The 26,589-nt window shown below is 48.1% G+C and overlaps 1 protein-coding gene across 12 annotated transcripts in view; it reads left to right on the top strand.

Annotated features, from left to right (window-relative positions):
- HMBOX1 (homeobox containing 1) overlaps window positions 1–16,831 on the top strand; it is a 124,710-nt gene extending 107,879 nt beyond the window's left edge. For 5 of the 12 annotated variants that reach the window (XM_071547615.1, XM_071547622.1, XM_071547614.1 and 2 more), the window contains 5 exons: window positions 6,063–6,145; window positions 6,676–6,771; window positions 8,846–8,940; window positions 9,080–9,211; window positions 16,357–16,831. In XM_071547615.1, the coding sequence (XP_071403716.1) occupies window positions 6,063–6,145; window positions 6,676–6,771; window positions 8,846–8,940; window positions 9,080–9,211; window positions 16,357–16,494 (544 nt within the window). In that variant the 3' untranslated portion in view covers window positions 16,495–16,831. The remainder of the gene's footprint in view (window positions 1–6,062; window positions 6,146–6,675; window positions 6,772–8,845; window positions 8,941–9,079; window positions 9,212–16,356) is intronic. The other 7 variants (XM_071547626.1, XM_071547617.1, XM_071547625.1 and 4 more) reach the window with 7 other exon arrangements.
- Window positions 16,832–26,589: the final 9,758 nt, after the last annotated feature.

Genomic DNA, 26,589 nt, shown 5'->3' with positions numbered 1-26,589 from the left:
GTATTGTTGTTTTAATTGTTAATTATCTCGACAGGAGGGGGCTGGAGATTAGGAGGCAGAGATTATCTTCTGCAAGTGGAGCTGTTATCAATTCATTCTGTTTCTAAACAAATTTTAGGATAATAGTAACAGCTTGATAGGATTGTGGTCCTGTCAGACTTGTGAGGAAGTGATGGTTAAAAAATTAAAACCTTGGGGTTGTATTAACCCTGAAGGTCCAAAAGCTTCTCCACTCCAGTGCAAGGGGTGTGTTTTGTGGCATTTTAATCCACACTCCCAAAAATTCCTGCTAAAAAAAAAATCAGGAAAATGATTCTCTTGAAGTTCAGGCAAGTGAATGAAACCAGAACAGACTCAGCTCTGCTGTGTGAGGTGAATTTTATGTCCACAAGCACATCCTGAAGTGGGAAATTTTGATCATTTCTGTGTGTTTGCTGCTCCAAGTGACCTGTTGAGGTGTCTCCTCCAGGTTTGCACTTGCCATGGAAAGAAATTCAGGACTGAGACATCTCTTAGTGAGGGGGTTACAAACTGTCCCTTCCTGGACAGGCCATGGCAGAACCTCAGGCTTGGAAGCTCAAGCTGGGAATGAGATACAGAGTTATCAAAAAATTAAGATTTTTGCAGGTGGTTTAAAGTCATGGTGGGGATTCTGCACTGGATAAACCCCCATTTTTTTAATGTAGGGCCTGGATATTTCTGTGGGTCAAACAGAAGGTCTGGGTTTGATGCCAGCACAGCTGAGACCACCCTGGTGGTCAGAGGTGTAGAAGAGGTCAAGGGGTTCCTTGTGTGGAAATACAGGTGGTGGCATCTGCTGACCCCTCTGGGAATGGCATCAGGGACATTCCTGGCCAGTATTTCCTGGGAAATAAATTAGTTATTCCACTTGCTGATGGGATCATGCTTTGAATGTCACTCCCCTGACACGTGGAGAGGAGATCTCAGGCAGAGGTGACAGAACAACTTCAGAAATATTTCCATGGATTTGACAGCCTGAAGAACAGTTCTGTTAAAGGCCACCAAGGCTGGGACAGGGACCTCTGGCTGGGGGGACACTGGGCTGATAATCTGCTAATGAGAGACAAACTGGGAACTGTAGGAGTGTTCTCTGTCAGTGGGAAGCAGAGGAACCTCGGGAGGGAAACTGGAATTAGGGGCATCTCAGCAGAGGTGAGGGAGCAGCTTGGACTCTGGGGGAGTTGGAGGTAGCAGAAGGTTTGGGGGGAGCTGCAGCCCTGGTGACAGCAGGATCTTCTGTCCATCAGCAGGGGTCAGCTGGAGGAAGTGGGCAGCTCCAGTTTCCATCCCTCCATCCATCCATCCATCCATCCATCCCTCCATCCATCCATCCGTCTGTCCATCCATCCGTCTGTCCATCCATCCGTCTGTCCATCCATCCGTCCGTCTGTCCGTCCGTCCATCCATCAGTCGATCCATCCATCCATCCATCCATCCATCCATCCGTCCATCCGTCCACCCATCCATTTATCCCTCCCTCCATCCATCCATCCCTCCCTCCATCAATCCATCCATCCATCCCTCCCTCCATCCATCCATCCATCCATCCCTCCCTCCATCCATCCATCCCTCCCTCCATCAATCCATCCATCCATCCCTCCATCCATCCGTCCCTCCATCCATTCATCCATCCACCCACCCATCCATCCATCCACCCATCCATCCATCCGTCCGTTCCTCCATCCATCCACCCTTCCATCCCTTTCTCCCTCCATCCCTCCCTCCATTGATCCATCCATCCATCCATCCATCCATCCATCCATCCATCCATCCATCCATCCATCCATCCATCCATCCACCCATCCACCCACCCATCCACCCACCCACCCATCCATCCATCCATCCAATCTATCCCTCCCTCCACCCATCCACCCATCCCTCCCTCCCTTCCTCCATACCCCCATCCATCCCTCCCTCCCTCCCTCCCTCCATCAGTCCATCCCTCCCTCCCTCCCTCTCCCCCTCCATCCCTGGAGTTTTCCCCACCAGTGGAGGAGGAGCAGTGGGAGGAGCTGCTCCCCTCAGCCTGTCCCTGCCATCTCCTGCCTCCCCTGGCACAGATGGGCAGCTGGCCCAGGCAGAAAACATTCCTGCAGAAAGGAAATGAGGGAGAGGATGTGTCTAAATTGTCCTTAGATTATTTTAAGCTGAAGATGCTCTTCCCACCCCTGGGAGTGTCCCAGGCCAGGTTGGACAGGGCTTGGAGCAACCTGGGATGGTGGGAGGTGTCAGGGGTGGAACAGGATGAGCTTTAAGGTCCCTCCCACTTTCCTGCCTCCCACTAATTGCTGCTAATTGCTTTCCCCTGAGCGTGCCACTGCCATGCCATGAGTTGTTGCCCTGCCACACTCTGGGGCCTCTCCATTGGGAATTCCTCCCACACTTGGAAACTCTTAATTATGTCACAGTGTAAACCAAGAATTTTCCCAATTCAGGACCCTGTGGTCAGTTTTTGGAGGATTTCTCTGTCTGGAAAAGCACCAAACCTGCCCATCCTTTGTAGCTTGGGTTGTTCCAGACACTTCCCTGGTGGCTGCAGAGCTGACACAAACCAGCAGAACTTCCAGGGTGGAATATCAGGAATGTGCTCCGTGCATCTGATCCCTCAGCCTGGAGAACAGGAGCAAAAAAAGGGAAGATGGGCACCTCCTGCAGGAATATGGGCACCTCCTGCAGGAATATTGGCACCTCCTGCAGGAATATGGGCACCTCCTGCAGGAAGATTGGCACCTCCTGAAGGAAGATTGGCACCTCCTGAAGGAATATGGGCACCTCCTGAAGGAATATTGGCACCTCCTGCAGGAAGATTGGCACCTCCTGAAGGAATATGGGCACCTCCTGCAGGAATATTGGGCACCTCCTGCAGGAATATTGGCACCTCCTGCAGGAATTCAGAGAGGAGCACCTTGGAAAAGGGTGTGGGGAGGTGTTTGCCTCCCTGCCAGCCCAGGGGCTGAGATGGATTCCCTCTCCATCCTTGTCCTGAGCTCATTATCCCTGAAGCAAAGAAGGTTTCTCTGAACCTGCAATTTTTCTGAGCTTCAGTGTGATTGAAACGAAGCCACTTCAAGGATATTTCAATTCTTTACCATCATCTGGATTCTCATCTCATGTAAATGATTTGGCCACTCTTCATTTTCATCCTCCACTGTCATTTCCCACAAAAGGGATCATTTGGTTTCTCCATGGAAGGTGTTCACTGACAGCTGCCCTTTGTCTGGAAAGTTGCTCTTTTTTTTTTTCCCCCCCTTCCTTTTTATGTTCACATTTTTCATCTGTAGCTTTCAGGAACTTTTCCAGGCCTTGAACAGGCTGAGGTTTGTGGCTGTGAAGGGAAATTCAGACATCCTGCATTCTTGCCCTGGCTGATAAGAAACACAACTGGAGGCAGATTAATTAATTTACTGCTTGCAAGAGGGATTGGAGTCAAAAAAAAAAAAATCAGTGTTTTCCCAACTTCTACATCAGCAAACAGAATAGTCAGTGAGGAATTCTTGATTTTTTTTTTCCCATGGCTTTTCTGTCTTGAAAACTCAAGTTATTCTCCAGAGATTGTAGAATCAGAGAATCATTAAGGTTGGAAAAGACCTTTGAGATCAAGTCCAACCACCAGCCCAGCATCGTTAAACCGCAGCCTTAATTCCTACGGGTTCCCCTCTGCATGAAGATCAAGTATTTCAGAACCAGCTGAGAAATGATCCCTAATTCCTGACAGTGCTCCACCTTTCCTGAAGGTGGGAAGTTCTTCCTAATGCCAATATTCCTTGGAAGTCCCAAGGCTTGGAGCCCCCTCCTTTGGCTTGGCCCGTGGCCCAGGCAGGTGGCAGATGTTTCACTGTGAGTCACCTTGGCCCCAGTCCCTCTCCAGCTCTCCTGGAGCCCCTCCAGGCTCTGCAAGGGCCTCCAAGGTCTTCCTGGATCCTTCTCCTCTCCAGGCTGGACACCCCCAGCTCTCCCAGGCTGGCTCCAGAGCTGCCATTGGATCCATGCCCAGCCCAGCTCCCAACTGGGAAGGACTTCAAGGAACAAGATTCCTCTGGGAATCTTGGGAAGGGTCTCCCTTCCCCTTTGCTCCTATTTACATCCTCAGATTCCATGAAAATCCCTCTCTAAATGGATTCTAATTGTCCTTTATCCCAGAATCTCAGAATGGTTTGGCTGGGAAGGGACCTTAAAGCTCATCCCATTCCATGGGCAGGGACACCTCCCACTGTCCCAGGGAATCCAACCTGGCCTTGGACACTCCCAGGGCTGGCCCATCCATCCTTTCTCTGGGAATTCCAGCCCAGCCCCTCCCCACCCTCCCAGCCAGCAATTCCTCCCCAATATCCCACCTAAATCTCCCCTTTCCCAGTGGGAAGCCATTCCTTGTGTCCTGTTCCTCCAGCCCTTGGCCCCAGTCCCTCTCCAGCTCTCCTGGAGCCCCTTCAGGCTCTGCAAGGGCCTCCAAGGTCTCCCTGGATCCTTCTCCTCTCCAGGTGTCCTCATGGGTCTGGTGTGAAAAGGGAATTAAAGCCCATCCCATTTCACACCTCCCACCATCCCAGGTTGCTCCAAGGGAATCCAACCTGGCCTTGGACGTTCCCAGGGCTGGGACAGCCACAGCTTCTCTGCCCAACCTGTGCCAGTCTCCAAACTCCCTTTCTCAGGGCAGGGAAGGAGCAGTGGGTGGTGTGTGGAGCTGTGGTTGCCTCCAAAGCCCACCTGGGCAGTGTGGGCATGGACTGCCCTTCCTTGAGGGAAGATGGAGCTCTTCCCATGGCTCCATGTGCTCTCCAAGGCAGCAAATCCCTGGAAGTCCGTTAGTGATGCTGCAACCTCCTGGCTGGTTTGGGATTCCTCTTGGGAGAGGAGCCTTTTGGGGGTGTAAATAACTCTGTGAAGGGAGAAAAAGTGATGCCTGACATTCTATCTGAGTGCTGAGAAAGTTGGGAGCAGAAGCCAGATTTCCATAGGGAGTGACTGGACTGGGGCAAATCCACTGGAGGAGAAAAAGGAGCGTGGAAAAGAAAAATTACCTCAAGTTGCCTCAATCTCCTCCTACCAAATAAAGGAAACACCTTTTTTCCCAATCCAGAGCAGCTGAACATGCAAAGCTGATGAAAGAATTCCTTGGATAATCTGGATGTTCTGGATAATCTGCAGGAAAAAAAGGAGTGGTGGTCCCTGCTTAGGGTGTGATGATCAGAGCCCATGGAAGGAAAGAGGACGTGCCTTTGGGTTTCCTGCAGATCTGAAGAGCTCTGCAGAATGTAAATCAGTCCATTAAAATTTGTAAAGCACTTGAATGGAGGAAAAGAGGAGACAGTTTGAAGTTTTATGGGGTGTTTGCTGCATACAAAGCACAAGGAAATCAGGGTTATTGTGGGAAAAGGACTGATGGAAATAACACCCTGCTCGGGGTGTTGGTTTGGGAAAGGCTTAAAAATCTTAAATTGGGGTTTTTTTTTTTAAAGAACAACCTGATTCTGGAAATCTCCCTGGGTACTTTTGGACCATCTCTCCCTGCAGCATGGCAGGATTTGTGCATAATACATAAGGATAAGTGTGTGGGGGTTTGTGTATATCGACCCAGGGATCCAAAGAAATGGGGGACATTCATTTTTCCTGGATTTGTGGATTGTTCTGTGTTTGGGAATTGTATTTGGGAATTGTTCTGCCTGAGCTGGGCTATGCCAGGGGGGGAAAAAACAACTAAATTATAATAAACCAAGGCTCAGGTTGGTGGTGTTTTGGACATGATGCTTCTTAACTCTGATATCCACAGAATTGCCTGATTTTTTTTTTGTGTCTCCTTGCACAATATTCCAAATGCTGAGATAATATTCACTCATCTGAGGCATTTGGGAAGTTTCCTCCTCTCCTTGTGGACAGAAGTGCAAGTTGATGTTCCCTTATGCATCAGATCCACTCCCTCTGTGGTAGTTCTGTGAGAATGATGCATAAATCAGCAGTTGACACCTTTTAATGGAGCTGCTTTGGACTCTTCGTGCTCTGATTTCTGAAAAAAACTTGCTTTTTTTTCCCCCCTCTCTTTGCAGTTACTTCAATGAGAACCAATATCCAGATGAGGCAAAGAGGGAAGAAATTGCCAATGCCTGTAATGCAGTTATCCAGAAACCAGGTGAGGAGCTGCTCCTGCTTCCCTTCCCAAAGACAACTCCAAGGTGGTTTCAGCTCCTTGGGGAGCCCAGCCTGATGTTTCCAGCTCTGCTGGTTTAAAGGTGAACCAGGAGGAGAAAGGAACCCACCACAAAAGAGATTCTAAGACAGAGTTACAATTTAATACCGATATTCCAATTTCAGATTTAACAACAACAACAAAAAAAGGCTCTTTTAAAGAGATATTTGGAATTTAGTGCCATAACACAGGACTTGGGTGCAGAAAAAAATCACTTTATTCTCAGTTACAGCAACTTGCCAGTGCTGTTTGTGTTTCAGGGGTTTGTCTCCTGCAGTCACAGAGTGGTTTGGGTTGGAAGGGGCATTAAAGACCACCTTGTTCCACCTTCCCTACCATGGGACACCTCCCACTGTCCCAGGTTGTTCCAATGGAATCCAACCTGGCCATGGACACTTCCAGGGTTGGGGCAGCCACAGATTCTTTGGGGAAATGTCTGAGGGTCTTTATATTTCCTTCTGTTCCTTTCCCAGGAAAGAAGTTGTCGGATTTGGAGCGAGTCACCTCCCTGAAGGTCTACAACTGGTTTGCCAACAGGAGGAAGGAGATCAAGAGAAGGGCCAATATTGGTAATGTATCCCAGAGCCTGTTTGCTCAGGAGGGTTGGCAATTCCAGCAGGACAGGGCAGTGGGAACACCAGAGGTTCTGACAGCCCCTGGAAACGTGGAGGAATCATGAAAATCAATCTCTTGCTGGTGCAGGTCGTGTTTCCCTCTGCCCAGGCTGCTTTGGGGATCCAAAAAATCTGAGATAAATCCTCCAAATCATAAATAAGGGAGATGGAGATGTTGGTGGGCTCCCAATCCTGCCCTGCTGATTGTTGTGGCCACACCTCTGTCTTCTCCTGCAGCTTTCCAGGGGTTTTCCACACTCACAAAGGGCTGGAACAAAATCAGTTTTCTTGAGGATCAGGATAAAACCAAAGTCACTTCAGAGTGAACCCTGTGGGTTCTCAGTGGGAAACTTTGGTCTGAGGGAAATGAGAAGTGGCTCTGAAGTTGTAAGAATTCCTGCTGAGGTGGAGAAGACATTCCAAGGAAAATCAACTCCCCTCAGTGGGCACATTCAACCAACTCCTGCCATTCATGCCACATTTTATGCCCATTCATGCCCTTGCTTGGGTATTGCCCATGGAGGAACAAAGATCCATCCCTGCCTCTTAGCAGGAGGTTTATTTATTTCCAATGCTCTGCATTTTGGCTTTTTTTTCTGAATTAAAAAGGAGTATTTTTTACATAATTTAATGTATCAGTGGAATTTAACCTGAATTTATTTTATTAAATAGGAAGTTGCTGCTGGAAGGGGTGGGGGGAGAACAAAAACTCAGCCCAGGGTGGGTGGGGTTGGAGTTGTGTCTGTGCTGTTTGGGAAAAAGGGATTAAAGAGAACCAGAGGGAGCTTTAGATCCTCCTGGAAGATGGATATGTGTGTTTTTAAATCCCTGGAGTGCTTTATAAATTTCTCCATCTATTGGCAGACACTCCTTTGCCCCCCTCAAGCCCTGCCAGGCCAAAGAATGTGGGAATATCTACAGGGAATGCCTTTCCCACTCCAGTGCATTTGGAATTCAGCTGATTCCTGATAGGACTGGCTGGAAAATGAGGATTTTTACTCCTAAATAATCTGTTAGTTGGCAAGGGAAGGATTTGAGGCAGGGAAGGATTTCAGGCAGGGAAGGATTTGAGGCACGGAAGGATTTGAGGCAGGGAAGGATTTCAGGCAGAGAAGGATTTCAGGCAGAGAAGGATTTCAGACAGGGAAGGATTTCAGGCACAGCACGTGCTCCCAAATCCTGGCAGGGGAAGAGGAAGGGGCTGAGAACTGGCTGTTCCTGCAGTTATTCTGCCTCCTTTTGTGCTGGGTTAAAGGTAAAGGAGCAGGAGAAATGAACCCACCACAGAAGAGAGATTCTAAGTCAGAGTTACAATTTAATACCAATATTCCAATCAATGCAATGGCCCAAAGAGCAATTGGGTTTAACCCCCAAAGCCCAGCAGTGTAACCCACCCCCTGGGGCACAAACACAGGGGGGTTTGGTGGCCCCTGTGCTGAGCCCCACGTGGTTCCCCCGAGTGCAAAGGCAAAGGAAGGGACAAAGCTGTTGGTGCAGATGATGGCACAGTCTGGGGGAGAGGGGTGGGCTCCTCCTGTGCAGGGTCTGCTCCTCCTCTGGATGCCAGGAGTGGTGCCAGAGGTGCCCAAAGGCCAAGATTGCATCCCCTGAGGTTTGGGTGGGAGCCCCCAGTGGCTCCCCCAGGGCAGGGAGTTCCAGGCTGGGGGATGTGACTGTGTGAGCCAGGGGGGATTTTGGACTGGTTGGTGGCCCCTGAGCAGAGCTGAGCCCTGAGGTGGGTGTGGAGGTGCCAAGGAGTCCCTGGAGGGGAGTTGTCCCAGCTCTTCTCTGCCAGGCTTCTTTCCCAGGCAGCTCCCAGGCTGAGGGGTGGGGTGTGCCCTGGGCAGCTGCTGCCAATGGGCCATTGTTGCCAGTGTGTGGGCAATGGCTGGAGGGTGGAGAATGCCCAGCTTTGGTCACCCCCACCCAGGGAGAAACTGGGCCCACCTGGAAAACCCAAACACCCCTGGATTCTCTGGCTGCCCCCACTGCATCAGATAAATGAGGGCTCCATCTGCTTTTTTCGAAGAAGCAGCAATCCTGGAGAGCCATGGCATCGATGTCCAGAGCCCGGGGGGTCACTCCAACAGCGACGACGTCGACGGCAACGACTACTCCGAACAGGTGAGAGCCAAAAAAGGGACAGTCCACCCACACAGGACCTCTTGAAAATCCTATCTCTGGGGTTTATTTGGGGTTTTTTTGATGTCATGTTAAGGGGGAGCAGTCGGTGTTGACCCCCTGGGTTTGTTGCTCCCAACAGGACACGTGGCAAGTGCGCAACGGGGAGGAGGAGGGACGGTGCTCCGAGGGAGGCAGAGAGGCAGAGAAGGTAGAAGAAGACAGGAGGATCTGCTCCAAACAAGCAAGTTGCACCCCTCACACCACACACAGTGTATGAAAGCTCCCCCTGGGTCCAGCACACCTTGGGGCTGTTATTTCATTCCCCCTGTGGTGGCTGCTCTGAGCCCTGCCAGGGGCTCCCAGGGCACTCTCTGTTCCCTGTGCCAGCCTTGCCCAGCAGGATGGTGGGCACTGAGCACCCTCCTGGGAGGTCCTGAGCTCTCTCTGCTTATTCTGTGGGAGAACCTTCCAGGAGCTCTCAGGATCCATCCCTAAAACACTGAGAGACCAAAGGTGAAGGGTGGGGGGAACGGATTTGATGAACTCCAGTTTGACATTTCCTTGGCCTGTTCCCAGTTGTTCTGTGCCAATTGGCCACTGTTTGGATTATTTACTTATTTCCTTTCTTTGATTTTGCTCTTTGCATTTTAATTCTTGCTTATACTCTCTTTGCTTGGTTGTTTTGAACCTTCTTTTTTAATTTCTCTAACAAAACACCATCCCCCTTCCCACTCTGAGCCCTCACCTACCCCAAGGTTGGTGTCCCTTCCTGACAGGTATTTCACCCCCTTCCCAATTTTCCTTCAGTGTTGGCCAACCCCTCCAGGACTTGGACTCCACCAGTTCTCTCCTGGCTTTGACAGAATATTTAAGAAGTGCTCCAAGCACAGATAATTCCCTGTCAGTCCAAAACAGGACTGGAAAACTGGGATGAAGCTTCATGTAAAGCCCCAAACTGTGTTTCCTTCTGTGCATTGACCAAAATACCTTGAAAAGAGGAACAGATTGGTTGTTAAAATTGAAAGATCTTGCTTTGGGAGGTCTTGGAAATGACATTTCTCAGGAATCTGAGTGGGCTCCTCTCTCTCTGAGGTGCAATTGGGCACCAACAGCAAAGGGGATTAAGTGGAAGTTCTGGTGACCCTTGAACATCCCTTGGATGTTAAACCCAGGAATTCTGGTTAAAATCTTAGAAACTTGAAATTCTAAAGTTCATCCAAATAGCATCAAAGTGCCTAAAACTCCAGAGTGAAGAGCTCTGTGTTCCTGCAGGTTACTGGGAGTGTGTGCACATCAAAGGATTTACCAGACACTCATAAATTAATGAATTCTTTTAAATAATCTCAGGGTTTTACCAAATCCTGGCACTTTTTTTTTGTCCTCCTCAACATTTTCCACCCATCACTTACATTTAAAAATTCTTAATGCCCATTTAAAATTGTAAATCTCACAAGTTCACCCTTTAAAGGCTGTTGGGAGACCCATAAATGTGTATCATTTCCCTTCTGTAAGTAATAATAATTTAATAAATACTAATAAATAATAATTACATATTAATCCTTTAATAATTATTTTTTATAATTATATTTTTAATAATAATTTTTAAACCTTGTGATACCCTGTTTTAAGAAGGGGAAAACACCATAATTTTGCCTTAAATTCCATATTTGAATTATGATGGTTCCAGTCCCCCCTTGTTTTCTTGGCAGTCCAGGAGTTTTCCAGCATCTTTTTCCCTAAACCTGTGAGAATTCAGTGTCTCCACAAGACACTGGCCTGGACTAAGGCTTAGGCTGGGTTTATATCCTGGTTCTGAGCAAGGTCTTTAGCAGGATTTAAAGAAAAACTACTTTTAAATTATATATAGATTTATTTCAGAAGCTTCTGGAAGTCAGGAGTTCTGAGAGGCTTCCTGAGCTTTTCCATTCCCGGAGTTTCCAGCAGGCTCATTTTCCCTGGATTTGTTCAACCCCTTCCTTTGAAAACCATTTTGACTTTGGGGTGACCTCAAGATGAGGAAATGCCCAACTGAGCTGTGGGAGGTGGGGCAGGACTTGGGGACACACTCAGGAGGTGCCTTTGGCTTGTGAGGTCCCAAAGAAGGGTCCTCAAAGCCCACCTTGATCCAACAGGGATGCCCATGGAGTGCCCAGAGCTGTGCATTCCAAATGCAGGCAGGAATTTGGGCAGTGCTTTATGATTCCTGCCTTCATTTGCTTTCTTGACTTACTCTGTGTGTCCCTTCCATCTTTATAATTCAACATTTTCCTCCAGCGTTGGGTCTCCAACTCCTTTGTCTGCACAGGGAGGGAAATCCATCCCAAATCCACTCTGTAAACTCCCTTTCTCCCCCATAGCCAGTTGTTCCTGCAGGTTTCCACTGTTTGGTTACACATTCCATGGTTTAAGAATTTAATTACATAAAACACTTGCATTGAGAGTTTTAAGAGTCCTGTGCTTGCCAGAAAATGGATTTTCAGCTGGTGGGACACTGTGTGTGAATTCTCTCAGCCCAGTTAGTCCTCTTTGTAGAATCATGGAATTAGTTGGGTTGGAAGAGACCTCTGAGATCATCAAGTCCAACCCTTGATCCAACCCCACTGTGATCACCAGATCATGGCACTCAGTGCCACGTCAGAGAATCACAGAATGGATTGGGTTGGACAAAGAACCTCTGAGATCATCAAGTCCAACCCTTGGTCCAGCTCCAGTCCCTTTACCAGATCATGGCACTCAGTGCCACGTCAGAGAATCACAGAATGGATTGGGTTAGACAAAGAACCTCCGAGATCATCAAGTCCAACCCTTGGTCCAACTCCAGTCCCTTTACCAGATCATGGCACTCAGTGCCATGGCCAGTCTCACCTTAAACACCTCCAGGGATGGACAATCCACCCACCCCCTCTCTGGGCAGCCCATTCCAATGTCTGCCCACCCTCTCTGTAAAAAATTCCTTTCTGATGTCCAGCCTTGATGAAGTGCTGATGACTCCAGTTGAACTTCACCCACGTACAGCCCAGTAACCTCCACTCAGTGACTTAGGAGGTGGTTTATTTGCCCTCCTTTAACCACCCCCATCTCACCCACAGCTCTGCTCAGTGTGGACCAACAGTCATGGCTTTAGCTCAGTGTAGGCCTAACTTTAGGCTTTAGATTTCAGTCTAAGCCTGAGACTCTCAGCTGAGTCGGGCTGGGCTGGGCCAGCTGACCCTGCTGGCCAATGGGATTGCAGCCCATATCCCGACATCATCTCACAATAGAAAAGCTGGTGTGGGAGTGGCTTGGGCAGTTCCTTCAAGGTGTGGGCCCAGGAGGACACTCTGAGCCATCCCAGGAGGGACAGGAGGCCCAGCCCAGCACCGGCTCAGCACCGTGTTATCTCAGGGAAGCAAAATGTTTGTTCTTAGTCCTTCTCTCTGCCTGGCTCTGTCTCTGGAGAATTGAGTTCTCTGGAGGGATTTGGAGTTAGAATGGTGGGATTTGTGTTCAGTGAGGATTAGGGAGCTACTTCTTGTAATTTCTCACTTGTCTAAGTGTTATATTGTACTTTTAATTTTTCCTTTTCTCTATAAATACATAGTTAGTTAAAGTTTAAACCTATTTTGAGTTTCCAGTTTTTTTTCCTTTCTCCCTTTTCTTGGTGTGGGGAGGGAAGTTTTGACTCTGTGTTGGGCACTTGGCATTTTGTCAGCTCAACCCAAGCCACTTGTGTGTGTTATATTGTAGTTTCCTTTTAATTTTCTCCTTTCTATATAAATTTATATTGTTAGTTTAAGTTTAAACCTGTTTTGAGTTTCCAGTTTTTTTCCTTCCTCTCTTTTCTCAGTGGGAGGGAAATCCTGACTCTGTATTGGGCACTTGGCATTGTGCCAGCTCAACCCAAGCCACTTGTGTGTGTTATATTGTAGTTTTCTTTTAATTTTCTTCTTTTCTGTATAAATATATATATTTAGTTTAAGTTTAAACCTGTTTTGAGTTTCCAGGGGTTTTTTCCTCCCTTTTCTCTGCGGAAGGGAAGTTTTGACTCTGTATTGGGCACTTGGCATTGTGCCAGCTCAACCCAAGACACTTGTGTGTGTTATATTGTAGTTTCCTTTTCATTTTCTCCTTTCTATATAAATTTATATTGTTAGTTTAAGTTTAAACCTGTTTTGAGTTTCCAGTTTTTTTCCTTCCTCCCTTTTCTCAGTGGGAGGGAAATCCTGACTCTGTGTTGGGCACTTGGCATTGTGCCAGCTCAACCCAAGACACTTGTCTGTTATATTGTAGTTTCCTTTTAATTTTCTCCTTTCTGTATAAATATATATCATTAGTTTAAACCTTTTTATATATATAGTTATTTTAAGTTTAAACCTGTTTTGAGTTTCCAGGGTTTTTTTCCTCCCTTTTCTCAGCGGGAGGGAAGTCCTGACTCTGCATTGGGCACTTGGCATTGTGCCAGCTCAACCCAAGCCACTTGTGTGTGTTATATTGTAGTTTTCTTTTAATTTTCTTCTTTTCTATATAAATATCTATATTTAGTTTAAGTTTAAACCTGGTTTGCGTTTCCAGGTTTTTTCCTTCCTCCCTTTTCTCTGCGGGAGGGAAGCCTTGACTCTGTGTTGGGCACTTGGCATTGTGCCAGCTCAACCCAAGCCACTTGTGTGTGTTATATTGTAGTTTTCTTTTAATTTTCTTCTTTTCTATATAAATATCTATATTTAGTTTAAGTTTAAACCTGGTTTGAGTTTCCAGTTTTTTTCCTTCCTCCCTTCTCTTGGCGGGAGGGAAGTCTTGACTCTGCATTGGGCACTTGGCATTGTGCCAGCTCAACCCAAGCCACTTGTGTGTTATATTGTAGTTTTCTTTTAATTTTCTCCTTTCTGTATAAATATATATTATTAGTTTAAGTTTAAACCTGTTTATATATATGGTCAGTTTAAGTTTAAACCTGTTTTGAGTTTCCAGGTTTTTTTCCTCCGTTTTCTTGGTGGGAGTGGGAAGGAAGTTCTGACTCTGTGTTGGGCACTTGGCATTGTGCCAGCTCAACCCAAGCCACTTGTGTGTGTTATATTGTAGTTTCCTTTTAATTTTCTCCTTTCTGTATAAATATATATCATTAGTTTAAACCTGTTTATATATATAGTTAGTTTAAGTTTAAACCTGTTTTGAGTTTCCAGGTTTTTTCCTTCCTCCCTTTTCTCAGCGGGAGGGAAGTCTTGACTCTGTATTGGGCACTTGGCATTGTGCCAGCTCAACCCAAGACACTTGTCTGTTATATTGTAGTTTTCATTTTCTCCTTTCTGTATAAATATATATTATTAGTTTAAGTTTAAACCTGTTTATATATATGGTCAGTTTAAGTTTAAACCTGTTTTTAGTTTCCAGGGTTTTTCCTTCCTCCCTTTTCTCGGCGGGAGGGAAATCCTGACTCTGTATTGGGCACTTGGCATTGTGCCAGCTCAACCCAAGCCACTTGTGTGTGTTATATTGTACTTTTCTTTTAATTTTCTCTTTTGTATATAAATATATATTGTTGGTTTCAGTTTAAACCTGTTTATATATATGGTTAGTTTAAGTTTAAACCTGTTTTGAGTTTCCAGTTTTTTCCTTCCTCCCTTTTCTCTGCGGGAGGGAAGTTCTGACTCTGCATTGGGCACTTGGCATTGTGCCAGCTCAACCCAAGACAATGTTGAATGGGGGACAGGGAGTTATTTTTTATTATTTCTAATTTGTGTGTGTGTTATATTGTACTTTTCATTTTCTCTTTTCTATATAAATAGATATTTTGAGTTTAAATTTAAACCTGTTTTGAGTTTCCAGGGTTTTTTTCCTCCCTTTTCTCGGTGGGAGTGGGAGGGAAGTCCTGACTCTGCATTGGGCACTTGGCATTGTGCCAGCTCAACCCAAGCCACTTGTGTGTGTTATATTTTAGTTTCCTTTTAATTTTCTCTTTTCTTTATAAATATATATCATTAGTTTAAACCTGTTTATATATATAGTTAGGTTAAGTTTAAACCTGGTTTGCGTGTCCAGATTTTTTTCCTCCCTTTTCTCAGCTGGAGGGAAGTCTTGACTCTGTATTGGGCACTTGGCATTGTGCCAGCTCAACCCAAGACACTTGTGTGTTATATCGTAGTTTTCTTTTCATTTTCTCCTTTCTGTATAAATATATATTATTAGTTTAAGTTTAAACCTGTTTATATATATGGTCAGTTTAAGTTTAAACCTGGTTTGAGTTTCCAGGTTTTTTTCCTCCCTTTTCTTGGTGGGAGTGGGAAGGAAGTTCTGACTCTGTATTGGGCACTTGGCATTGTGCCAGCTCAACCCAAGCCACTTGTGTGTGTTATATTGTAGTTTTCATTTTCTCTTTTCTTTATAAATATATATCATTAGTTTAAACCTGTTTATATCTATAGTTAGTTTAAGTTTAAACCTGGTTTGAGTTTCCAGTTTTTTTCCTTCCTCCCTTTTCTCTGCGAGGGGGAAGTCCTGACTCTGCATTGGGCACTTGGCATTGTGCCAGCTCAACCCAAGCCACTTGTCTGTTATATTGTAGTTTCCTTTTCATTTTCTCCTTTCTGTATAAATATATATTATTAGTTTCAGTTTAAACCTGTTTATATATATGGTCAGTTTAAGTTTAAACCTGTTTTTAGTTTCCAGGGTTTTTCCTTCCTCCCTTTTCTCTGCGGGAGGGAAATCCTGACTCTGTATTGGGCACTTGGCATTGTGCCAGCTCAACCCAAGACACTTGTGTGTGTTATATTGTAGTTTTCATTTTCTCTTTTCTTTATAAATATATATCATTAGTTTAAACCTGTTTATATATATAGTTAGGTTAAGTTTAAACCTGGTTTGCGTGTCCAGATTTTTTTCCTCCCTTTTCTCAGCGGCGGGAGGGAAGTCTTGACTCTGTATTGGGCACTTGGCATTGTGCCAGCTCAACCCAAGCCACTTGTCTGTTATATTGTACTTTTCATTTTCCCCTTTCTATATAAATATCTATAGTTAGTTTCAGTTTAAACCTGTTTATATATATATTTAGTTTAAGTTTAAACCTGGTTTGCGTTTCCAGGTTTTTTCCTTCCTCCCTTTTCTCTGCGGGAGGGAAGTCTTGACTCTGTATTGGGCACTTGGCATTGTGCCAGCTCAACCCAAGCCACTTGTGTGTGTTATATTGTAGTTTCCTTTTAATTTTCTCTTTTCTTTATAAATATATATTAGTTTAAACCTGTTTATATAAATATATATCATTAGTTTAAACCTGTTTATATATATGGTTAGTTTAAGTTTAAACCTGGTTTGCGTTTCCAGGGTTTTTTTCCTCCCTTTTCTCAGCGGGAGGGAAGTTCTGACTCTCTATTGGCCACTTGGCACTTCACCACCTCCCCCCAACCCACTGACCTCGTGTCTCCTCCTTCCCCCCCTGCCCAGGACGACAGCACGAGCCACAGTGACCACCAGGACCCCATTTCCCTGGCCGTGGAGATGGCAGCTGTCAACCACACCATCCTGGCGCTGGCCCGGCAAGGAGCCAACGAGATCAAGACAGAGGCTCTGGACGACGACTGAGGCGGCGCCGGGCGAGGGTCGGAGCGAGAAGTACCTTAGTTTTAGACGTAGCACCTTAGCAGAGTCCCCTCGGTCCTTAATATGTGTTCTTACAGTATAACTTTGCAGTTTCTTGTACGTCAGTTTAGCTGTTAGGGTCTTGTTCTGTGAAGATGGCATGGTGCCCTCAGCCTTTGCATATACTCTCTCTCAGTATTAATTCCCAATAAATAATCAACCAACCAACCAACCAACCAACCAACCAACCAACCAACCACAACCAATCGACCTCCCTCTCCCAGGCCCCAGTGGCTAGAAAAAAAAAAACAAAAAAAAAAAGGAAAAAAAAAAAAAGAAATATCTTGCTGCTCTGTCTTAGCATTCAAAAGTGCTTCCAGGTGTTTTAGACGGCCCTCAATTCCGAGTTTTAGGCTACACTTCAGAATTTGGGATGACCTCAGAGATGGGGTTGAGACAACAAGTCTGTGCTGGCCCCTCCCCTGAGGCTGGAAGGCTGAGGTGGGCACAGGGTGGAGGGGCACCACTCTGGGAGTGGCACCAGAGAGCAAAAAGAACCCTCAGAACCCCCTCCCCGAGCCTGGGAATCAGCAATTTCCAGCTGCAATAAGCTGTGCCTCACTGCCCTGGCAGTGACTGGGCATCCTCTGGGTGCTTTGGGAGGATGTCCTTGGGAAACACGTCCCCAGTGTCCAACCCAGCCCTCTCTCTGCTCTCCCAGTGGAGAAGGAAGCGCTGCCTTCACCCCTGGGGCCGTGGGGGAAGCCCAGCCTGGGCTCAAGATGAGCTGAATGTCTGATGGGCACCACTCCACTCCTCAGAACCACATTCCTGGTTGGCATGGCTGGCAGTGCCTGCTCAGGAGAGGTTTACACTCTTACTGATCTGTCATTAACTCTTTCACCTTCTATCTCTCCTCCTCCTCCTCCTCCCCTCTCCACTCTGCCACTTCCAGAAGTTTTCCAGGAAGGTTGTTAAGGTCATGGAATGGGTGAGTGGATTTTCCCACGTCTGTGGAACCAATTCCTACATCCTGAAAGGTTTGGGGAGAACTTTGCCATCTGACCTTTGCTAGAGAGAACCATCAGAGCATGAAATATTCTCCTAAATACGAACTTTTTTTGGTTTGGTTGAAGGCAGGAGGATTCTCTTCCCTGAGAAATGGGGTGTGAATGTTTTGTGTTCTCTTTACTCTTGTCTTTGTTAAGGTGTGAGAAAAGCTCTACTGCTACGAGCAATTTAATTAATAATTGGAAGCCATACTGCTAATGGATGTGGTAATATTTGTAAAGCAAACCTACTTTTAAGTAGCAGGAACTAATGGAATTGTTTTCCTTGATCATATGTAGCACTTTTGTTACTTTTTTCTTAAAGATATTTATATTTGATAAGTCCTTTTTTTTAATCATTTTGAGAATTCCAAATACCAAACAAGCGAACGTGCATGGCGGGCTCACCCTCTGCTCACCTTGGCATCTTGGGATCTGTGTGATGAACTGTGTGTGCATCCAAGGGAATGCCACCTGCTGGCTTTTGGGTTTGGGGATGGTCTGGTGGCATCTGCTCAGAGGGTGGGTCAGAGGAAGCGTTTTGGGTGGAAGCAGCACGGGAAGAAGCGTTGGAGACGGGCAGGACAAACCTGACGTTGAGAACCCGTGGAAGTTTTGGTGTGAGAGGCACACAAAGGTTTCTCCACGGGCTTTCCTCCCTCCACATTCCATTTGATCTCCTTCCCCTGGGTGTGTGAGGGTGGCTTGGGAAGAGGAGAACAGCTCAGGCTGAGGGATGGACTTCCCTTTTCTCTCCTGAGGCAGAGGGAGCAAAGGGAAGTCGCTGTTACTCATCTTGTCCTCAGCCCTGAACCCCAAAAATGTGGCTCCAGCCCTGAACCCCAAAAATGTGACTCCTCAGCAGGTTCTGGGCCAGCCCCAAGCCCTGCAGGGCACAGGCTGAGGAGCAAAGCCTGGCAGAGGTTCATTGGGCAGAGCTGCTGAGCCAGGTGGGGAGGGGGTTTTGTGTTTTGTGCTTCCAGAGGGCGCCGGGTGGGCACCTCTTTGGAGATACACGGGCAGGGCTCGCCCTCACCTTCCACTTATGGATTCCCTTGGAAAACTGATGTGTTTTCCTTAGGGATAGAGGACTGAAGCAGACTGAGCCATGTTGTTTTCCTCTTTTATTGCCTTTCCCAAGGGGGTGGTGAATTCTGGGCAGACTCAGGAAGGGCAGGACTGAGCTCAGCAACGTTGCAGTTCTTTCCTCGCTGCCTCTATGAATGTCTGGGTGCCGAGGAGTGAGAGGACAGAGGGGGGGGAGAGCTTTTGATTTCTATTTTTGCACAGCAGAATGACCCAGCAAAGTGGAGCCTTAGTGGAATTTTACCTGCTTGTTCATTCCACAGTCAGAGCCCCGAGCTGAGAAGCGACAGCCGCGATTTATAGTCAGGAGATTTTAATAATCGATGCCCCTCTTTACGTTGGGCTTTGCCACCACCATTTGTCCTGGCTGGTTTCATTTTCAAAAAGAACAGACTCAAAAAGCTGTTGGGCAGCTGCAGTTTTGAAAGAAATATTGCTTGGAGAAAAAAAAAACCAAACAAGTCACTGCTCGGGGCGTTGCCTTTTTAAAGCAATAGGGAAGAGTGAAAATGGTGGCGGGACTTTTGCATCCTGGTTGTCATTTCGTGGGATGCAGGATCAGAGGGAAACCACTGGATCTGTGTGTCTGGAGCACCTCGTGGAGGATTCTGTGGTCTGAGTTCTGCTGGTCACTGTCAGGAAGCTGCTGGCACGATGGTTGAACAGGTGAACAAAGCCCTGGTGAGGGACTGGAGACGGGCAGACCTTCCTTGGCTTTCCCACCTCATCTTTTTCCAGGGAAAATTAACAGGTGATTGAGGGATGAGCCTCCTGGGTTTGGGCTCTGCTGTGTGCAGGGAGGGGCAGCAGGGAGGCCTCAGCTCAGCCCAGGGTGCCCAGGGAGGGCAGTGCCCTGGACTTTGGGGAGGGCACAGTGGGCAGTTTGCAGGTGGGGAATCACCTCTTGGTCTGACATGGTGAGATGGGATGGGATGAGACCAGGAGAAGCCAACCATGGAATTTAACCTCCTTCTAGGATGTTTTCCATGATATGGGAGTTGTTTTTATCTTTCTGTCTTTGGATTTCATTTTTCTGGCTTTGCAGTTCAGTTGGGGGTTGGTGTGGCCAACCTGGAGTTCTGCAGTTCGTGGTTCCCTTGGAGAGGGTCTGGTGGCAAAGCAGATCCACCTCCTTGTTCTTGTTCCTGAGGATTCTCCTCCTCCTCCTCCGTGGTGGTGGCTTTTCACATTGTCCAGGAAGTTCTGGCTGTTCTTTTGGCCCTCACAAAGTCCTTACACTTGAGTTGTCACCTCTTCCCATCTCCTTAAAACAACAATTTCTACCTCCACTTCTTTTAGGGATTGTTTTTTGAGTCTCCCCCACCCTTTTTCCCCCTGAAATAAGAGATCCCAAACTTTTGCAGGAGTGGATAAAAATCAGCAGACTTGTTACCTGGTTGATACGTGTGGACTTGTTAAAAGAAATTCTCTTAATTTTGAGGGGTTTTTTTCCTGTTCTGCTGTTCATAAAAATGAACTTTTCTCGTTTACCAGTCGAGAGGAGCTTTATTTGCAGGGTCTGGCTGCAGGTTCAGATCAAGCCATAGCTTAGAAATGTCATTAATTGTCATAGAAGTGTCATTAATTTGCTCTGTTTACACAGTTCTTCAGGGATATTTGACTTAACTCTTGGTTTTGTTTTTTTTTCATTGCCTGCCATCAGACTGGGAAGTTTTTGGGCTGTTTGGGATTTGTAGATGAGTTTTTGCCTTCATTTTGGGAGGGTTCAGCCTTGCCTTGCTGCTGAAAAATTCCACATGTTGCAGGAAAAGCTGTGGCTCAGCTGAGCCCACTGTGCTGAAATTCTGGCTCAGGAAATCACAAACTGGTGATTCTCAAAAGCTGAAAAGGGTTGGGGAAAAGTCACCTTAGAATCACTTGGATCCTCTTTCCTTAAATATTTGCTGTTGGCCACTGGGAGGGAAAAAAAATGGTCCTTGTAACAAGAGTTTCAGAAGGAAACAAATTTGGATTTTTCCTGGAGATAAACCCACTAAAATTGGGGTAGGGATTTTTAAAAGCTCAGAATTGCTGCCTCGATGGAGGATGTTGGTTCTCTGTGCATGATCTTAATTCCAATCCCAGGCTGGGCTCAGACTTTTCTCTGCAAATAAATAAGATTCAGGGGTGAAATTTTTGCCCCTAATCCTGAGCTCTGGATTTTCAACTGGAGAAAATCCACACACCCCCCCCCCAGCTTTTATCCCTGAAATTCAGCTCATTTTAATTAAGAATTTTCTTAGCAGCAGCTTTTTATTCCTCCTCCCACCCCCAGCTCTCACCTCCCACTGCTCCTCAGCCTCTTCCAAACTCCTTGAATAATTACCAGAATTTTTTGTATTTTTTTTTTTAAATAAATTTGCTTTAATTTCGGCCAACATTTCCCAGCTCTTGCACTCTCAAGTTATTTGACTTGATAATCTCATTTTCATCCAAATCTTAATTTTGTAGGCAATAATCTTGGATTTGGGGGAGTTTTTGGGCAGGAATTTTAGTGGCAGGATTGGCAGGATTGTGGCAGGATTTTAATATTCCATGTCAGTGACCTCGATATGTGTTGATTGCCCAGATTTTTTGGGGAATTCTGAGGAATTTTCACTGTGATCCCTTGGAAGGGAAGGTTGATGGCCTGACCAAAAAGTACCTTACAGTTCTCCAGAAGAGTTGCAGAGACATTTCAAACTAAAATATTCCCCCCACTTTGGGCTTTTTAGCAGCATTTGGGATATTTACTCAGGATATTGAATCAGTTACAGCCCCAAAATCTTCATTTTTTGCCTCTCCTCCTCTTGTCAAATTATGGGGTTTAGAGTTTCTGAGTGAAGCTGCTGCTCAGTGATGAAAACCAGAGGCATTTTCGAGGTGGCAGCTGCAAATCCAACTTGAAAATACCCAGAAATTTTCTTTGTGAGAGATGGGGGAGAGAACCAGAAAAGCTGGTTGGGCGTTTTCGGCGCTGTCAGGAACACGGCAGTGATTTGATGTTGGGTTTTGTCCAACAAATGGAACTCAGATCCAACCAGGAAAAGGTTCTCTCAGTGGCAACAGTGAGACAGAGGCCTTGGCACTTCAAACCAGCCTGGATTTGTTTCTTCCTGCCTGTTGGTTTGATCAGAAGAGTCCTGGAATGGGTTTGGGTGAGAAGGGACCTTAAAGCCCATCGAGTCCCAACCTGTGCCATGGGCAGGGACACCTCCCACCAGCCCAGGTTGCTCCAGGTTGTCCTTGGACACTCCCAGGGCTGGCACAACCACAGCTGTCATGGAGATAAAAAAGGATTTGCCATTTGGAGTGCAGAGGGAAAATTCACAAACCAATTTCAATGCCCCTTTTTGCTGAGGCCCGTCCAGAACACGCCCTGGTGGTTGGGTGGCACCAGTACTGCCTGGTTGGGTGGCACCGGTGCTGCCTGGTTGGGTGGCACCAGTACTGCCTGGTTGGGTGGCACCGGTACTGCCTGGTTGGGTGGCACCGGTGCTGCCTGGTTGGGTGGCACCAGTACTGCCTGGTTGGGTGGCACCGGTGCTGCCTGGTTGGGTGGCACCAGTACTGCCTGGTTGGGTGGCACCAGTACTGCCTGGCTGGGTGGCAGCGGTGCCGCCTGGTTGGGTGGCACCAGTACTGCCTGGTTGGGTGGCACCGGCAGCACCAGTACTGCCTGGTTGGGTGGCACTGGTGCTGCCTGGTTGGGTGGCACCGGTGCTGCCTGGTTGGGTGGCACCGGTGCTGCCTGGTTGGGTGGCACCAGTACTGCCTGGTTGGGTGGCACCGGTACTGCCTGGTTGGGTGGCACCGGTACTGCCTGGCTGGGTGGCACCGGTGCTGCCTGGTTGGGTGGCACCGGTGCTGCCTGGTTGGGTGGCACTGGTGCTGCCTGGTTGGGTGGCACCAGTACTGCCTGGTTGGATGGCACTGATGCTGCCTGGTTGGGTGGCACTGGTGCTGCCTGGTTGGGTGGCACCAGTACTGCCTGGTTGGGTGGCACCGGTGCTGCCTGGTTGGGTGGCACCGGTGCTGCCTGGTTGGGTGGCACCAGTACTGCCTGGCTGGGTGGCACTGATGCTGCCTGGTTGGGTGGCACCGGTACTGCCTGGTTGGGTGGCACCGGTGCTGCCTGGTTGGGTGGCACTGATGCTGCCTGGTTGGGTGGCACTGGTGCTGCCTGGTTGGGTGGCAGCACTGCTGGGCTCTTGCCCGTTCTCTCAGGAAGGTCTGGAGTGTCCAACCAACATCTTGAGCAGCAGAGAACCCAAAGCCTTGAGCTGGAGCTGGGCCTTTGGTGTTTGTGCCTGCGCAGAGCATCCCACTCTTTCCCTGCCTCTTTCCCTTCCTCTTTCCCTCCCTCCCTCCCTCTTTCCCTCCTTCCCTCTTTCCCTCCCTCCCTCCCTCCCTCCCTCCCTCCCTCTTTCCCTCCCTCCCTCCTTCTTTCCCTCCTTCTTTCCCTCCTTCTTTCCCTCTTTCCCTCCCTCCCTCCCTCCCTCCCTCCCTCCCTCCCTCCCTCCCTCCCTCCCTCCCTCCCTCCCTCCTTCTTTCCCTCCCTTTTTCCCTCCTTCTTTCCCTCCTTCTTTCCCTCCTTTTTTCCCTCCTTCTTTCCCTCCCTTTTTCCCCTCCCTTTTTCCCTCCCTTTTTCCCTCCCTTTTTCCCTCCCTTTTTTCCCTCCCTTTTTCCCTCCCTCCCTCCTTCTTTCCCTCCCTCCCTCCTTCTTTCCCCCCCTCTTTCCCTCCCTCCCTCCCTCCCTCCCTCCCTCCCTCCCTCCCTCCCTCCCTCCCTCCCTCCCTCCCTCCCTCCCTCCCTCCGATGGCCTGGCAGGAGCTTCTCCCTGCCTTCCATCCCTCTGAGCTGCTCCAAACACCCAGCACACCATCCTGAGCCCTGCCAGGGGGGTTGGGATGGGCAGGGTAATGCCTGGCAGGGTGGCAGGGAAGGGCTGGCAGCTCCTCTGAGTGCCTGGGTGTCCCTGACGTGTAATTAGTGCTGCAGAGTGATGAGGATTGGCATGGGCATGATTAAAAGGATTTCTGTCTTCCCAGGGATTGAAAGCAGAAGATTCCCACCCCCTAATTCTCTCCAATCCCACTGTTATTAGTGCCACTTTCCCACCCTCTGGAAACTTCAATCAGGACCTGAATGAGTGGACACTTCCAACAGCAGGGGCTGAGCCAGGCCCAGTTTTCTATGCAAAGCTCTTCTCCTGCTTTTCTCTCCTCACTCCAGTGGGTTGTGGAGATAAAAAGGACTTCTGGTTGTGGGACAGGTTGCCCAGGGGCTGGTTGAGCTCTCTTGGGGTTGTAGAGTTGAGGAACTCCACAGGACTCATCCTGTGTTTTCACCTCTGCCCTGTTGGCCTCCAGTTCTTTGGAACAGGGAATGGAAGTGGCTCTGGTGTCTCCCTCCAAATTCCCTTCCTGGTGTCTCTGGAGGCCTCACCCACACTTGGTGCCATGTTGTCCTCAAGTTCTGTGATTCCAACTCCCCTTTTCCTTAAAAACCTCCAAACCTGCAGCTGGAGGCTTGGCTGGCCCCATCCCTGCCACTCACCTGGGAATCCAAAATAACAGCCCTTTTTTTTTCCCCCTGATAAATTACTGGGATCTCCAAAAAAAACATCTCCCTGTGGCTTTTAACTCTGAGTTTGGGAACAATTTGTTGGGCCCTGAGCTCTGGTTTTCCACCCTCAAGTTGAGCACATTTCTCCATCGTGCTCTTCCCCCGCTGTGGTCACTCCTCACACAGAATTTGGGTCACATTTGGGTCACCTCCAGCCAATTTAGCACCATCAAGAGAGGATTGTGCTTTACCTCAGTGCCCACTCCACCCTCCCAGTGCCACTGGGAGCAGCTCCTTGGCCAACAAGACCCATTTTTAGCCTCAAATCACCTTCCTCAGCTAATTAAAGTCTTCCATGTAACGCCGAGATGCCACATGGAGCTTAAATAACCCACCTCTTTAATTAAGAGGTTGAATTCAGCCTTCTGAGATATATTTGACACCATTTGAGAGTTAAAAATACGCTTTTACTTACACAGTTTATCCCTCAGATCGCTCGAGGAGGGCAAAGAGATAATGAGAGTAAATTATTAATTAATAATTAATATCTCTCACCCAATACATCCCATTAAGAATATTAAGCGTGTGCTCCATTCCTCAAAGCACCTTTGACTTGGGGTATGTTAATTTGTTGAGTTGATGAAGTTGCTGCTCTCTCTCTGACAGGGCTGGGAATATCCTTAGGGACAAAAGCAGAGCCAGGAATTCTGAGGATCAACTCCCTGAGATGGTGAAAGGTTGGATGGAATTTGGGAGTGGAAAGCAGCGACAGGAACATCTCACCTTGCAGTGGGTTGGATGGAAGGGGTGAGTTTAGGTGGGGCTGATCTGGGCTCAGAATGAAGGGGAAGGAACCCAGAACAGGATCTGTAGCTGCTTCTGGAAAAGGGGAAACATCTTGGAATCTTTCCTGATGTGGTAGTTGGAGCAGTTGGGGAGTTGTTACTGGAATCTGAGCCATGGGTTGGTTGCAGGGGGAGTTCCCAGAATCCCAGAATGGTTTGGGTTGGAAGGGACTCTAAAGATCATCCCACTCCACCCCCTGCCATGGACAGGGACACCTCCCACTGTCCCAAGTTGGTCCAAGAGAATCCAGCCTGGCCTTGGACACTCCCAGGGCTGGGGCAGCCACAGCTTCTCTGGGAATTCCATTCCAACCCCTCCCCACCATCACAGGGAAGAATTTCTTCCTAATCTCTCATCTAACCCATGGGAAGCCATTCCCTGTGTCCTGTCCCTCCAGACCTTGGCCCCAGTCCCTCTCCAGCTCTCCTGGAGCCCCTTCAGCCTCTGGAAGGGGCTCCAAGGTCTCCTTGGAGCTCAGTGTTTTCCTTTAATCCCTTGGAGCTGCATCCCATGGGATTGTGGAGAACCCCAGCCTGGAGCCATCCCAGCCCGAGCATCCTCCAGTTCCATGGGATCCCAGAGTGGTTTGGGTGGGAAGAGACCTCAAAGCTCATCCCATTCCATGGGCAGGGACACCTCCCACTGTCCCAGGGTGTTCCAGCCTGGCCTTGGACACTCCCAGGGCTGGGCCATCCATCCTTTCTCTGGGAATTCCAGCCCAGCCCCTCCCCACCCTCCCAGCCAGCAATTCCTTCCCAATATCCCCTTTCCCAGCCCTGCCCTCTGGCACTGGGAAGCCATTCCCTGTGTCCTGTCCCTCCAGCCCTTGGCCCCAATCCCTCTCCAGCTCTCCTGGAGCCCCTTCAGGCTCTGGAAGATGCTGGAAAGGTGTCCCACAGAGCTGCCTTTCAGTTTGAACATTCTCATCTTGGCCCAGCTGCTCCCAGGGCAGGAACAGGTTCCTCCTGCCCCATTTCCTTCCTTCTGAGCTCTTCACTGACCCAACTCTTCCTTCATTTAGAGCTTTTAAGTCCCAATCCTCTTTCTCCAGGTGCCTGGAGGGAGTAACTGCTCTTGAGGTGAGGGGGTGTTGATAAACCCTTTGGATATATAGGATAAAACTTGCAGAGGGTGATGTGGAAAAGGCAAACCCTTCAGTCAGGGGGTTGTTTTTGGGGGTTTGGAGGGGCAGGATGGTTTATCCATCCCCTTGGATGGAGCAGATGGGACAGGGAGTTTGCTCTGGGACTGAGGGAGGCCCCATCACACTGAGGGTCTCCCTGCAGTGACAAACTGGTCCCTTCTGGCCTTAATTGTGACTCCAAAGAGGTGGCTCTGCATTTGGCCTTGGGAACTTGTTCCTGACATTGAATAATGTGCAGAGTGGTGAGTTCTGGAGGGTTCTGTGCAGCAAGAACTTCATGTTTGTGCCTTAGGAGTGTAACCCAAGTTCAGTTCCACACCACAAATACCTTTTCCTGTTACCCCAAAACCAACATGAACAAAACCTGATCACCCACCACCACCTTCTTTATTCCACAAACCCTTCCATCAGTTGCCAGAGCACTTC

This window comes from Pithys albifrons, chromosome 2 (genome assembly GCF_047495875.1).
Source record: "Pithys albifrons albifrons isolate INPA30051 chromosome 2, PitAlb_v1, whole genome shotgun sequence".
Taxonomy (NCBI): Eukaryota; Metazoa; Chordata; class Aves; order Passeriformes; family Thamnophilidae; genus Pithys; species Pithys albifrons.
The sequence above is the reverse complement of the archived record's forward strand: the minus strand, read 5'-3'. Positions and strand labels throughout refer to the sequence as shown.